Below are 15,757 nucleotides of genomic sequence, written 5' to 3'. Positions count from 1 at the left end.
AATATAATATTAAGAGACTTCATAGTTGTGGATGTTAAGATATGTAAGTATTCCTTAGCTCTTATAATACCTTCTGTAGGATGGAAGTCTTTCTATTTCATTTCCATGTACTGTGTGATAACTGTAATAGTAGAGATGGTTATTTTTGCTAGGGGATGGATGATATTAGGTAGTTAGAGATCCTATAATTACTTTTGAAAGATAAGAGTTAGAATCCTTACAGGTGTAGATGGTGTGTATCCTAATCTTCTATATAGTTTAGGAACTGTTGCTGCTTTGGATGTATTATAAATCTAATAAAGAAAGGATAGCTAGGATGCTATTTTGTCTGTGGGGTTTCCTAAGACTTTATATATAGATATTCTATTATGGAAAGGGTTCACTGGCATGAGAGTCTTCTATTATGATGAAATAGTACTATTAATAACTATCTCTCTGAACTTTCCTGGTTGACCATCACTAGATAAGTAGATCTTAGGTGTGCTAAAGAGTATCTTAAAGCAGAATTCCTGCTACTGCTAATGTAGGTGTGTTTTTATCACCTAATGCCTAATAATAGTTTCTTAATAGTGCCTATAATCCTCTGCAGTTGTAAAGTATTACTAAAAAAGCTATCTAAGTATAATTATAAGTATAGTAAGTGTAATTGCAAGAGCGCTAGCTGTAATATCTATGTTAATACTTACTATTAAAGGAATTATATAGATTAAAATTCTAGTACTTGGCTAGTTCTATACATGGAGCTTAATATATAGTATGTAGATTTACCTTTATACATAAAGTCAGTGAGAGACAGGGGTTGAAGATATCTAGAGAGGAACCTTAAATCTTTCATCAGTGGATTAGTGTAACTCCCAGTGATTTGTTAGAACTGGTCCATTATATCACAGTAATCCTATTGATATATCTTATTGCTTATATCTTTGGATGGTTTCAGCATTTATTCTAAGTAAGAGTAGGATGGTTGTTATTATTAAGTTACTTATAATATAAGACCTGGTACTTGATACTCTTTTCTGCAAACAGAGTTTCTTTAAGTCTCTTAAGTTTCCAAACTCAATACTTAAGTGGCAAAAATGCTTGCAGCCTCAGTAGATGGTTTTTGTAAGGTGTCCTTCTCAAAACTGTGTAAACTATAGTAATAATATATGATTTCCTACTAACAGGAGGAGCCCCGATACCACTAAAACACTTAATGATGATGAGCACCTTCCCTATTGTACTAGATTGAATTTCAAGAAAATAACTTCTTTGTTCAATGTCCGCACTCACAAATGACAGGATAGTGTCAAATAATATTTGAATGGAACTGAACGCATCCGACCCAGAAGTGAGGCCCTGAGAGATACAGGAGGGAGTTTGCAGCAGTTCAACCAGATTTTCTTCGTCCGGTGTAACATATCCGGTTCTGCTTCAGCCAGCACACCGGCTCCTCCCACCTGTGGAAGACGCTTGTTGGTGGATGCCGGCGGGTTGATACTGATTATAACTGATGTCAATCTCTGTGACACCACAGCGAACGGGCCACTAACCACTGCCTCAGTAAAAGAATTACAATTGTAGCTACCCATGATGCCTCGGGCGAAGATTGTCCCAGGAGTCTAAATAGTCATCGCATGCGTTCCTTTCTTCTCGTGGAGCGCTATTACAGCTCCGCAGAAGTAACGCTGAAAGGTGATAGAATAAAGAGAAGAAAAGAGAGCAATATAAACGGGGAAAGTGAGCATGCGAGACCCTCAAGCAGCCAACAATAGAACTTAGCATCCCACTAAGAACCTCCAGGAGATCACGCACACACGCCAGCCAGATCGAGACCAGTAGCCACAGTGTAAGGGATACAAATGGTAAATTTGGCAGCGAGTTGCCTCATGAGTCTAGCCGCATTATGATATCGCAGTGGCAACATATTTGGCCTGTCTGCACTTCGAATATTCCTGAGGCCTAAAAAAAATGTAAGCTTTTCCATACTTTCCTGTATATTACGCAGTCTCCATCGAATGTGGACATTTTTCTTTGAGCCCTTGATTACTTTCATCATATTACGACTTACAATCAGCCTTTTTTCTTCAATAAATCCACAATGACAATCACGCCTATGGTGTCTGGGTGGGTTTACCCACGCGATACTGCACTAGTCAACATGATCCGTCGCCCCATATTTATCTTCGGTTCCGGGATAACCACAACAGCGAGAAAGGGCGAGAGGCCGCAATTAATGTCAAGTCACTAGATGAAGACTCCCGCCTCCTCGTTTGGAAAGATGAGAATTACTGTGATATTTCTTTTAAACCACTAAAACAACTATTCAGCCTTCATACCGGTGATTCAAGTGAAGGAGCTTTGGTCATGTGCCCGCTGACCAGCAGCTTAATCCTCCGAATTCTACTAGACAAGATCCTGTTTGTTATTCTGTGCCCTTACTGACACTTGACATAAACATAGAAGATATCCAAGAATCACAGTTTAAGTCATATTTTATAAGATCATACTACGTATCTACCGTGGTTCCAAATACTTATACCGTTTAGCTGTAGTGTCATACGTTTGCTCACATAGTCTATTTACGCTCACTTTCCGTTTTCAGTTGCAAAAAGTATTTCTTAAGACATACCTGCGGATGTAAAAGTCAATATGGAAAACCTAATGAAATCGCATGCGGCCCGATTTGTCTAGACAACTCGATCAACAATAAACATTTATCAGCTCATCCGAACCTTGGTTATCCCCGCCGTATGCATTGATGGATAACCGCTTAACTTTTGAGCTAGATAGAAGGAGACTACCGATTATGAACAATGCATGAAGACAGCTGATATTGGCTTACGGCACGGATGAGATAGTTGTACGTACAAACTGTCAAGTTTTCAAACAGTTCCTCAATCATAGCGACTGCAGGCGGCACGTTTAATTTTTGAAACAACATATAACTAACATAAAACTAATGACAAGCATACGCATTCTACCTATGATGGATAGTAAATCAAGCAAATAAAATTGAAAACCGCAAGGTTTGCGGAGATGGCGTGATCTGTAAAGACCACATGATTCTGAATATTGCCCACCCAGACTCCGTCATACAGAGCAATGCCTAAGACTGAGGCCATACTTCAATCGGCCAGAGTTGAATGCGCGTGTGATTCTCCTCCGCCTTAAATGTGTCCTCGGACACTGCGATGATCAGAGGAATGACAGTAGACCGCCTGGCCAGAGAAGCAGTAGGCACTGACAAGATGCACCCTTTCCAACACCTTCTTTCGGGGAAGGAGGGATCCATCTGCCGCAAAGTTCAGGAAGAATAGGAACAAGAATGAATGGAAACCCTTTAAGAATGGAGGGCACCTCCGCCAGATTGATGCGACTCTACCCTCAATTCGCATGCGGCGGATGTATGGGCCGGGACCGCGGAGTCCAGCCTACTTACTTGCGCAGCTTCGAGCCGGCCACTCCTGGCTGACCACGCATGGCAAGCGACATGGCCTCCAGGAGAACGACAAGTGCGAGTTGGAGTAAAGGAACAGTCGTCCACATGCTAGTGGATTGACCGAGACTAAAGACTTTGCGGAACATACTACGGAGGAAAATCGGAAGTGCATTCAATAATATCTCAGATATGCTGGGAGGAGGACTGCAAGGTAAGGGAGGTAGGTCAAATGTGGCCGCACAGTATCCTGGCTCTTTAGCCACTTCTCCCTCCCTACACAGAAGGATACCACATGATGTACCCATGGCCCTGCTCAGCCTGGATGATGCGCTGCTCAGAGTTGTTCCATGAATTTGCCATCGCTTGTAGTGCGGACATGCTGTCAGTCAGGTTAGTTGCAAGCTCATGATTGGTGCTTGGGGCCTCTTGCTTCTTCTGTGTGATCTCATAGATCAGACTATTGGCATAGTATATTGCCGTGAGCCCTTGCAGCGTACACCGATATTCCATCGAACCAATGCAGATCTGCCGGGATTGGATATTTTTCCATCCTGGTCAAGGGCTACCGCTGCAGCCCGCTGATGGTTCCGGTGGTTTGACGCGTCAGAGAACAATGTGACGCCTGCTGCCTTCTGTCTGGCGGAAGCCTTTTCCTCTGCTTTCTCTCTGTCCTGTTCAGTATCAATTTCAATTAAAGCCGGGGTCCGCCACGGTGCCAGCGGCATTGGGTCCAGCAGTATATTGTTCGTGGGGCATTAGGGTATACACACAAGTAGATTCAATCTGCAATCCAGCAAAAGACTGTGCAAGAAGAGATGTTTACCGGATACGGAAATTTCTCGACCGCGGAGAGGCTGGGGACTTATCGAAAACTCGCCAGTTGGAACGCAGCTCCGCTTACAATTTTCATACGCCGTTGGCGAGTTCAATAGGTCCAATACATAAAAAAGAGCCGTGCATAACCGTTGTGCCGTTTGTATCAGCACCGCCAAAGAGTAACGCTTGTGCTTCTTCGTACAAAGTGGCTGCGCGTGTAACTGTGCCACTACGATAGGCTTGGGGATGCAGCAGATCCTGATATATCATGGTTGAATGCGGTAAGTTCTGCAGACCTTCGGAGTTCGTGGTCAGGTCGGTTTTTTGAGCTCTAAGAAGCTGCTACGTTTTAAGGCGGATGTTACAGGCGATTGCAAGATAGCTGGCGGGGCGGGAAATCGGACAAATCTGTTGTAGATCAGCCGAACCCCGAAGTAGCCGGGCTGATGAGTTTCGACTGAGCTATATTTCAAGTTTCTCTGGTGATGGCACCATTCTGACTGATACTGGGGACGAATAGTAAATACGGGCGCGTTTCAAATTATTCAAGCCGAGATCTTCCAGGACCATGAGATGTTAGTTACGGTTTGGCCAGTGGATCTGGGCCACTGTGTTCTGCGTCTCCATTTTCGGGAGTTCAACTGACCTAGTCTACAAGTTGTTGGATCCTGGTGTCACCAGAAATGCAACTTAAGAGTGACCTAATGGAATATTTAAAGATGTGCGGTGGAGCGCGGAAAATAATACACTTTTATGAATATTCAGCAGTTGACTGACTTTTCAGGGATGATGGAATGCCCTAGCCCATCCGAAAGGCGGTCACAACTCATCTCCGTTCTCAACGAACGGATACCCAACCAGGCTCCAAGCTTCCTTGATCTCCTTTTCATACTCACCAGCATTTTGAATAGTAAGGTCTGCAAACTCCTTGAACGTAGCATCTTCGCCGAGTTTACCGCTTGTCAGAGCCTTGTACCAAACAGGGCCAGCAGTTTCCCAGGCATACCCTCCAATCATCTTGCAAGCCTGGTAGAAGGCATGGTTTGGGATACCAGAGTTGATATGGACACCACCATGATCATTCTTGATTGGGAGCTTTTTGAAGTCCTTCCAATGCGCTGGTTGGGGGTCAGATCCGATTCTATTATCATTGTAAGCTGTCCCAGGCGCCTTCATATCGCGTAGAGCTCTTCCATTGATGCCATCGGCCCAAATACCTTCCCCAATCAGCCAGTTAGATTGATCTGCAGTCTGCGGATTCTCTGGATCATTCCCCCATTGCTTGGTCATGATTCCAAAGACGTCGGCAAGTGACTCATTCAGAGCACCGCTCTGAAAGCTGTACTCAAGTGGGCTTGAGTACTGTACTACCCCGTGAGTAAGTTCATGGGCAATGACGTCCAGATCATCGGTGAAGCCTTTGAAGTGAACACCGTCTCCATCACCGAAAACCATTTCTCTGCCGTCCCAGAGGGCGTTCAGAAATTGGTTACCAAAGTGCACGAAGCCGTCGAGCTTGAGGCCTTGATCATTGACTGAGTCCCGTTTCAATAGGTCAAAGTAGAAGTCATAAGTCTTCTTAAATCCGATGTAGCATTCATTTGCGTCGAGACTTGGGTCTCGCTCCTTGGTGATGAGAGGGCCTCCTTCCTTGATCATGATATCATCACGGGGAAGATCATCACTTGAGTGATGTGCATTATAGACCGTACGAAATAAGTGGCGTACGGTTCCAGCGACTACGCGATGTTCAGTATCATGCGCAAGTCTATAGATGGATGAATCGCGTTGTTCTTCTGTTACAGCATGCCGGGCAATAGTTTCAAGGATATAAGGTGGAATGATACCTTCAGAAGGCTGCTGCTGGCCGTGAGCTGATAGGAGACTCTGGCCGTGTTGGGCACGGATAGTTTGTAGTTCCCTTGTTTTATCAATGGTAGACTGACAGGCATTGATGACATGTTGGGGTGCCTGTCCTGTTTCAATGATCTTCTGGTGTACATGTTCCGGTATAATGCAACAAATTGGAGCCATGCTGGTTTTGTAGCGTGTATACAAGGGCAATACAGAAATGGCAATATTGTAATTGAGGACCAAGAAGTTTTGCCTGCTGAAGCATACTGCCTCCTATTTGTAGGATCTTGGAGGCATAACGTGATAAATATATTTAATCTTTTTTGTCCCTCTATGTCGTCATGATTGCTCAGCTGATGTACGAAAGTCTTATGGCAAAGGGAAAATATATCTCAGGCTGCGTCATATGTGTTGCTTTCTACCGTCTATGTTCATGGATGCAGCCAGGCTAGTCATTGTTCTTCATCTCCGCCCTGATAGACAATGTTCTGGGCCTTATTTGCCTTGGCTTTTATGGATGCGATGCATGAAATACCTCACAAGTACTGCGAATTACTACTTCTACTGTATTCCGCAATGGGGTGTATGCCCGGTTGAGGGATCTGATTTGGTTTAGAGTTCAGATGTCGCATGCAACTGTCTTGTGCACGTGATAGTACTACGCGAGCTACGCCCTTCGTAAATCAATTAGCTGGCACAATGCCCTGTCGATATTTAAAACTGATTTAGTTCTCTTTAGTTATTTTAACCAAACGTCCTGGTCTCAGTCTCCCTTTAAGGCGACCGTTTGCAGCAATGAACCAACCCTATTATGCTCATGCGGCCAGTCTGAACCAGGGAATGCCTTCAGTCCAGGCGGCTCTGTTCCCTAGGTAGTTTTAAAGAACCGCCACTTCTGCATAGCTAATCCATCTTTCTGTATTTAAAGCTTACAATGTCCATGGGTCAGAGGTTAGCTTATACAAAATGATGACCTCAGGGGGCAGGTGCTTTTGTGGTAGTCTACTTGGTCTACTTATGACAAGTTTAGGAGACGATAGTACAGTGCCGGGAATTTAGAGTAATAATATCTTTAGTAGTTTGGAAGACTGCTCAGTTAACTTCTAGCATGTGCCTCTTATTTCCAAGCAGTACAAAGCCCAAGTATAACTACCTACAGTGGTGTGAATGAGCTGCCCTTGACTCTATTTGACATTATCTCCGTTCTTAGATAGTCCCAAAAGATCTACTGGTTTTCGGCGATTTTTAGTGGATAAAATTTACCTGTGAGTTGCGCAATGCCCTTTAATAATCTATTCTTTTTGGTTGATCGCAAGTGGAACCAAACGGGGAAATAGCTGCTTAAAGGCATGCCTTATTTGGATCAGAGAAGTTATAAGGCATATAAACACACTAGCCATGTCCAGACTAGCCCTCACACTAATTTCCTTGAAAGTACGGACCTCTCTGAGCATTGAACTTTAGTTGCGGGTTGAACACAAAACATACCCACTTGGTTAGACCTATAGTGATTAACTGATTTTCATGATCGATCACTGCTATCCCAATGTTCTCTAATGACGAAAATTCCGAATATATGGAAGATCTAAACTAGCTACTAGTTACCAGCTACCAGTATGTGCGCGCGTGAATAACTATAGTCTAGTAACTGACAGGTAATTTGCGCAATGGCTTATACTCCCTGGAAAATGAAGGTATTCAGACTTGGAATGCTTCTGCATTAGTAATATCAAATTTATAATCATAATTCTATAGATTTCTAGTGTATGCATGATCATCTTAGCTGAATCACCTATACTGGAAGGTTTATCAAAGGAATGGCCGAATTTCTCCATTCGGTAAGCAGTAATCTAATTCAACATATTCTATATATATATATACATACCCACATATCATGCGTAAACTAGTATTTGGGCCGATTGTCCAGCCCACGCACGGCCCAAACTTCGGCCTTATCGAGCTCTACCCATGTATACTTCAAAAACCTTACTAACTCTATTTATTTCGTTGGCACCGATTTTTATGTCATAGAGTACCTGTCTATATATACCAAGTTTAAAATATATTCTTCTTAATATGCGAAGCCGTACTTTGTCGCATTTTACTACACGTTTTTGGGATGCGTCACTCGCCTTGTGTTCGACAATACATCACGTTCGTGGCTCAATCAGCGTACAAGATACGACACTTCGTTGTCGAGCCTGGACCATTAGTCGCTTCTAACCTAGTATAATAATCACCACATCATTCAACTGACTATGTTCAAACATGGAAACTGAAGGCTCACCCTCACTGCGATACTCCAGAAATAAAAGACCTACCAGATGCGCCATCCACTCTTGACCTCTATTGACAACTGGTGGGTTGTGGGTTTTAAAACATGAGTCAACGGATGCCAAGGAGCTGGGCTGCTTTCAGGGTCTCAGAATAGGGCCTAGATCACCCATAACCAACCGCATGCAGTGCCTGCCGTGTCATTCTTAAATGGTTCATCTGACCTGCTGCGTAATGTGAGTCTGATATTCAATCAGATAGTTTATTCTGAGGGTCGCATGTTATTTTCTGTTCAAGAGGAGCATGTGATCACGCCATCTTTGAAGAATAGGATGCGTTTCAAGTGACTGTTCTCCACCAGCTTTACTAACTCCGATGAAGTCCGCAGATCGTAGGCAGGAGCTCAGTAATAAGCAGTAGCATATCCCCATTCACCTATTAGCTTTTCATCTACAGCAGGGAGTACCTTCAACATGTTAATTCCCAGGTCAGTCCAAATAGCTTCATTGGTAACTAAAGAAATGTTCCTGAAGCAATCACCAGGAGTTTATAAGCTGAATAGAGAGAGGACATCTATGAAGGTGCCAACATCAACCTAGATATCCCTAATCTATTTATGCTTCGCCTATGAAACTGGGAGCTCATCAATTACCATGTGATTGTTGGCCGGTGCAGCGCCTTGAGGTGTGAGTGCTACTTGGCTTGGCTCACTTCTGTTAATGTCGCACAGCCATAGCTTGCCACCGCGTAATTTGATTATAGAAGCTGGCTAGATGTGCTTGTCCCAAGTTCCAGTGGCTCTGTAGTTGATTGTATATGCAATTGGATTGGTGACTCAGAAGGTACCCAGCCGCTCCAGAGATGAACATTGTATCTCGTACTACTAATGATAGACAGAGCTATTCCTTAATGGTGGGTTTATGTCCCTCGGGTCAAGTTCCCAGAGGTCCGGTTGATGTGACCTCCTTAGCTGCCTGGTGAAAACTTTGTCGATAGTAGCTGGAGGACCGAGATAGAAAATGCTAAGAACCAGCGAAGGGGGTGGGCAAAGTTAGTCCAGTAGGTATTCAGAGGATAATTTCCTCTTTGTGGCGCTCGAGGAAGTCTAAAGCCGTTTTAGGGTATTGTTGGCGGAATAGTAACCCTTCAACACCGGTTGTACCCTCTCACACTCAGCTGCCTGGGAATTGATACCCGAGAGCGCTTCCCTTGTAGGGGTAATTTCGGCGTGTGGGTGCAAAGTTTGATGCCCATGGCAAGACCTGAAAATATTAATGCCGCACAGGCACTATATTGCGCCGCATCATTCGGACTAGCCCAGCCTTGTTTGTTTTGTGCTGGTGCCACAATTACGAGGTGGTTGTGCTGATTTTGGAGGCTGGGGCCGACCCAGGCCTCATGGACCTCAGCACAGAGCGGCTACGATGGGATCGACATGATTGCGGTCTATCATGGAGGGTTTTGGGGCTGCTTTTGGATGTATATAATCTTAAGTTGCTGTGCACGCTGTATTAGTACAGTGCTCCGCAAACCTACGTTGGGATGAGCAAAATAGGCATGGCCTCTGAGGAATCAGTTCACCTCATCTAGCGTATGGAAATATACTAATGGATCTGAAATATCGTAGTGATGAACCACGTAGATACATAGCTGCTTTTAAGTTGCGATACTTGCTTGGAAATGAAGTCATGCAATCAAATGAGATCATAATTTTGAACAGATATAAAGGTGGTAATCCAGTGACAACTGAAAACTACACTTTGTGCTTCGTCCATGGCGAATATGAACTGAAGCAGCTGATCCTCTGTGATTCTCTTGGGCCGAATCATGTAGTTGGCGTGTTGTAAGTCAAGATCGAACGGGCCCGCCACCAACAATAGAGTTACGTGGTTGGTACCGCCATATGAATGTTAGACAAGTGAGCTGTGGAAAGTTCAGTACGAGTCCCCGTAGGATAATTCCTGACTGGTTATTAAGAAAGCAAAGGAACGATGGATCTCTTACGTACACGGTAATTCCGAGCAAAGATGAGATGTTCGTTAACTTTTGCGAAACGACAATTTCCACAGGATTAAAGACACTAGATTGTTGGGGGGGGAGCTATCCTGCAGAAGTGGCAAGTTATCGATCCAAATGAAGCTGCATGTGAGCTTTTATTTGCCACGCTTAATATCAAGCAAATCGTGCCAAATTTCCGACGACATCTCAACGATTGACCTCACCTGGTCCGCCTTTTCAAGACTAATACACATATCTCTCGTATTTAGGGCGTCATCAAGTTCAGTGTCGGTCATGACTCTGATCTCTTTATCCTCTCCAGTTACAGTCAAGTCACGGCTTTTGACCTGAAGCCACTTGCAATCCGGAAGTGGCATCCAAGAACACCATCCAACGTATTGCCTTCCGCGATTTGGACCTCCCCTCGGTACAAGTTCTGGTTTATTTCCCTTCTCTTTGTCATCATTTTGTTCCTTGTCAAGTGTATAAAGGACACGACATGCAGGAACTGCTATATCTTGCCTGTCGTGGGTAACTGAAACCACACAACAGTCGTAGAAGCTCAAAGTATCGTGTTCCGACCCTTTCAACCATGCTGCAGCTGATAATATAGTATCATCGACAACGCCCGTAATTCTGACGATTTCCGGCTTTTCCTCGATATGAGAAGGCAGCTTGTCTTGAAAGTGTGCCTTGAACACTGTTTCAATCGACTCAAGTGCTCCATTGTATGAGTAGCTGCCCCGTGGATGAAAGCTAATCTGATATCTCGCCAGTCCAAGTAGCAAATTCCACAACTTCTCTCGTTCACCATTCTCCAATTTCGCCAAAAGTTTCCGTTCGGGTGGGTGACATTTCAGTGTATCAGCACCCTTGGCTATTTGAAAGAATATGAGTCGCAAAAGCATCCAAACGCTCTGAAACCCAATCCAAACCCATTTGACCTCATTTCTCTGCATCCTCAGAAGCAAGTAGCAGTAAGGAACCGATAGAGCGTAGACAAGTGTACCGAAACCCCATGTGATTGTCCACCAGATATTGCGCAGACAGTTTCGAGGAATACCTAGATAGACTTGGCGGTCGCCTGCTTTAGGTCTTCTGGCGGTTGGTAAACTCCCAGCAGCAATATCCAGAACATCGCCATAATCCCCAGAATCCTTGCGGCATCTCCGTGAGAGGCTTTTCAGCTGTAGCATGGATGCAAGTGAGAAGAAAACCCCATAACCAAGCATACTCACTAAACCAAATTGGAATGAGCCTAGGTGCCACAATATGCTAAACTCGGTGAACTTGACCAGGGACGAAACCAGATAAAGCCACTCCCTAGCAACCGGCGATACATCATTATAGGCGCGAAAGATGTACACTGTTAGTGGCTGGCCGTGGGTGCATTCTGGTGCGTCATGAAGAAAATGTTCTGTAAGACTGTCCAATGCGTAGACATCCAAATCCTCACCAACATCAGTCCATAACTTCAGCTTCCATTAGGGGATGGGTGAGTATTTGTGCCATACCTTGCTATCTTGATGGACCATCGCCACAGCGGTTGGTCCGAGACTCTGTCTGGTCAAATTATTGAAGATACACCTATTAAGTCTCAGCTGGAATCCGATGGCTGAGTCGCTGAGATCGTCTCTCAATCTAAGGCATTGACGGAGCCAATCTGGAAATGCTGCAGCGAACCCAGCCCTGATGACAGGTAGAGATCCGAATACGCTGATAGCTGACCATGCTATGCCACTGGGTCCCTTAGTCCCTAGCAATAGAGAAGTTGCAGCTGATGAACAGATGATAGTGGCTATGGGAGCATATTCGGTCCATGAATCGGCCAATACTGAGTATTTCATATGGCTGAACCCAGGTGCTGTCGATAACAGATCTAGCCCTGTACGGGGAAGTGTGGGCCTCGGAAAAGAAATAATGAATGTTGGAAAAAGTTGACGATATATGGGTACCTTTACACAATTTCACGTGGTACCAAAAAAATGATGAGAATGTTACATCACGCAGATATTGTGGCCGTCGTCTCTGGGTGCCCTAATTACGAATAGCTCCAGATATGACGGCGAGCTTTTCTATCCCATACTTGCCCGTACCAATCACATACTTCTTTCTAAGCACATAGTTGGTGGAGATGGCCCCCGTGTCCTAGATATTATCCCACTCAGCTTCACTGAAACCAGGCCACAGGCCATACCCAGGTCAGAGCCTGTCCATATCTGCCTGTCGACAGTATACAATCATCCATTATCAGTGGTGGTTTCGGAAGCTTTTTAAAAGGCATTCAACGAAAATAAAATTCTAGTAGGAGCTGGACATGCGGAGCTGGTAGCACAATACGGTGAGATAAAACCCAAATAGGATACCCCGTCTCCAGCCGGTCTTTCGACTCGAGGTCGTATGATCCGAAAGTTTATTTTGGTGTGGTAGTAGACAACCCTAATCCTCTGGACCTTGCCACATGTGAGCTTCGACGAATCCATTGGCCACAGCCATGTACACCATAGCGCCTTATGACTCCGTTAGACGAAGTAGGTTGAAGTGGGGCAACCTTATGGGTTCATTTCTATGTAACTCCCCCCCGGGGCTCTAAGCCGTGCGAAAGTTTCTAGCCTTTTGAAATATGTTCTATGCCATCAACCACTCACGTCAGGTTCTGATTCTATTTGCGTGATTTAAAAGGACTGGAACCAAAAAAGCACAACAAGTTATAAACATACAATTTGCGATCAAGTGGTAGGAAGCATATTCAGTCCGTTAAACACTGCAATTCTTCGCCGAGAAAGGGAACAATCGCTCTAAAGTGAACCAGGATGGATTCAAAGGTCGACCCGGTGGGATTAACACTCTTAAGCGATCCTGAAAATGGGTTAATTGAGTAAGGTTCCGCCCCTTAAAACGCGACCGGTTCATTTTGTCCAGCGGCATCCTGTACCTTATCAAGGCTATCGAGGCGGAACGTCCTGGTATCACTTGCCGCTCACTCATCGGCAGTCGTCGCTCGTAAGAATGTACAGAGGTCAATTTCTGGATTTCAGGTAACTATAGCAGACGTCGTCCCATACGCCAGAGCAAACCGTTGGTAAACATTAGGAAAGCGTAGCCTGCAGAAACAAGAGAGCAGTCCGGCAAGAAGGGGCAAGATGCCCTTTTAAGTCTTCTCTGTGCCTGAGCGCCTTACCGTCACTGATTCAAGAACATCCACCTGACACTTATGCCATTGTTTATAAGGCGCGAATAAGTAGTTAAGGTTCCCATATTCATCCTTCTTGAGATCCATACGACATTTAAGGACGAAAAGTGCAATTATAGTGAGGATAACGATGAGGGATATGAGGGGGATAACGACTGCCTTAATGATGATTTTGGTGTTAGCGTCTATGTTGAGTGGTAGTTTGTGCAGAATCTTTAAATTGTGACAGAAACTGCAGAGGAGAGATGTGATCTCACTTATTTTGACTTAGTCATGAGTAAAATAAAGATGCCTAGCTGAGCAATAGATTCATTTCCCTGTCCTCAGCGCTTAAACTTGTCGTCGGATTTGATGATTCGAAGGGATATAGGAGGGTGGAGTATGCATGCAAGCTATTTCACGCAGGCTGGTTGATCTGCAGCTTAACTTAACCCTCTGGGATATAATAAACCCTGTTCTTTTAGATTTAAGGCATCTAGTATATAATAAAACTAAAGATCTGGTACCCCTTACACCTGGAAGTACTAATAAAGGTCCTTCTAGTGGTTTGTCACCTAGAGGAAGGGTAATAAATGCTTATTAGTAGGGAGAATAGATGGTGATGGATGTGGTCTCTGTGAATTCTAAGAATCTAGTAGAGGTGTAAGCTATTACTGACTAGTATATATATAAGATCTAGAGCAGGAGGCCCATTTATATTATTATTTATTATAGAAAGTTACTATAGATAAGTGTATCTGCGTAGTAACTAATACCTAAACTTTTATAATCCTTATAAGTCTAGGAAGGGGCCTAGTGGTGACCTGGAAGCTAATAGTCTTAGTAGCATGGTCGCTTGAGAATGTTAGAACTGCTAGGTAAGTTATTAAAGATAGAAGTTATAGTGCATCTAATACTATTAGGTGGTTAGTAGACCAGGGGGACTGTAAGAATATAGATAGATGACTACTAAGGACTTACACCTGGTATAGTCACCAGTTAGTGGTCCTGTGCTTGTGCTGGTTGTATGACCAGTATCTAATAACTATATCAGTTCCGTAGACATGGTGTGACAAAGCTGAACTGATGTCCCAGGGCTTATGCATCTGATCTTATTACACTGGTCGTCAGTACAGAGCCACACCTCCCCAGCCATCTACTCCAGCTCCTCTGGCCTTGTAGGTGTTCAGACCACATGCCTAAGACCATCAGCAATCTAGACCCCCAAGTATATCTCCAGCACGGGCTTCAGATCTTACTGGCCGTGTGACTGGCGACGTAAGACCAGGTAGCTATCAGTAAGACGCATCCCAAATCCACAAGGCCCTTGCCTCCCGCTCCCCTCCTCCCCCTTTCTTCCCAACCTCCTTTTCAGGCATTCCCGATCTCAAATGTGGGAAGGTCTGGCAACTAGCAACGTCAGAAATCATCATACAATAACTTTGCCTAGATGTTTCCTTATTCATCCCAGCTCTCAACCTTAGTCGCATCTCCGTTGTCCAGGGTGCGCATACGCCGATTTCGTCGTCCCATCACGTTGGCTCGAATATATCTTCTGATTTTCCTGGTCTGTCGGCCACATAATTGGCAGGAACGTCTTTCTTTTCTTGGAAGCCTTGACTCGCTGTTCGGGCTTAGCAATCACTGTCTGGCCTTGTACTCTGCAGCCGAAAGTAACTTCACTATATACACCGCCAATCCACTAGTCTCCGCGGCGCGATATGACTGATAGAAGTGGACCATCGAACGCGTCCTGTCGACCAAGGCGACGTGAACATACAACTACGAGATTGTAGAAATCTTCTGGAACGATTTTTACACTCCCAAAACCTCTTGTAGCACCAGGAACTGAAGATGTCGGATGATAACTCCTTTGACCGTTGGGTCTCTGAATCGGCACGGCACAAGTACCTTGCGCAGCCAGAAGCCAGATGATCATGCGGAGGCTGAGTTTCTGAAGCCACCGTTCAAGAATTTCTCCTCCTGACCGAGTCCTTGAATACATTCGGATGTGGGAAAGTTCCCCTTGCGTATAGTCATACACATTTACGTCTGTCGTCGTGGAGGAAAGGCAGATATGAAGAGGGAAACAGTCACGGTGCGAGATGGTGGATAGGGTTTGAGATTCTCTTCCTCTCTTTTCCTCTGCTTCTACTCACATACCCAATGGCCTGTGATGTGATTAAATCCAAACCTAAAACTAAGGAGGTTAGGGGTTTCCA

At 44.5% G+C, this 15,757-nt stretch overlaps 2 protein-coding genes across 2 annotated transcripts; both read right to left on the bottom strand.

Annotated features, from left to right (window-relative positions):
• Positions 1 to 5,056: 5,056 nt before the first annotated feature.
• On the bottom strand, positions 5,057 to 6,271 carry Asppvi_003763 (M4 family metallopeptidase; the record flags this gene model as incomplete). Its single annotated transcript, XM_043299724.1, has 1 exon — positions 5,057 to 6,271. The coding sequence occupies one exon, from the start codon at positions 6,269 to 6,271 to the stop codon at positions 5,057 to 5,059; it is 1,215 nt and encodes a 404-aa protein (XP_043155659.1).
• A 4,247-nt stretch (positions 6,272 to 10,518) lies between these two features.
• On the bottom strand, positions 10,519 to 11,559 carry Asppvi_003762 (uncharacterized protein; the record flags this gene model as incomplete). Its single annotated transcript, XM_043299723.1, has 1 exon — positions 10,519 to 11,559. One exon carries the CDS (start codon positions 11,557 to 11,559, stop codon positions 10,519 to 10,521), a length of 1,041 nt encoding a protein of 346 aa, XP_043155658.1.
• Between the last annotated feature and the right edge of the window lie 4,198 nt (positions 11,560 to 15,757).

Source organism: Aspergillus pseudoviridinutans, assembly GCF_018340605.1.
Source record: "Aspergillus pseudoviridinutans IFM 55266 DNA, scaffold_2, whole genome shotgun sequence".
In the NCBI taxonomy this organism is placed as follows: Eukaryota; Fungi; Ascomycota; class Eurotiomycetes; order Eurotiales; family Aspergillaceae; genus Aspergillus; species Aspergillus pseudoviridinutans.
Note: the sequence above shows the minus strand (reverse complement) of the source record. Positions and strands in the feature narration are given on the sequence as shown.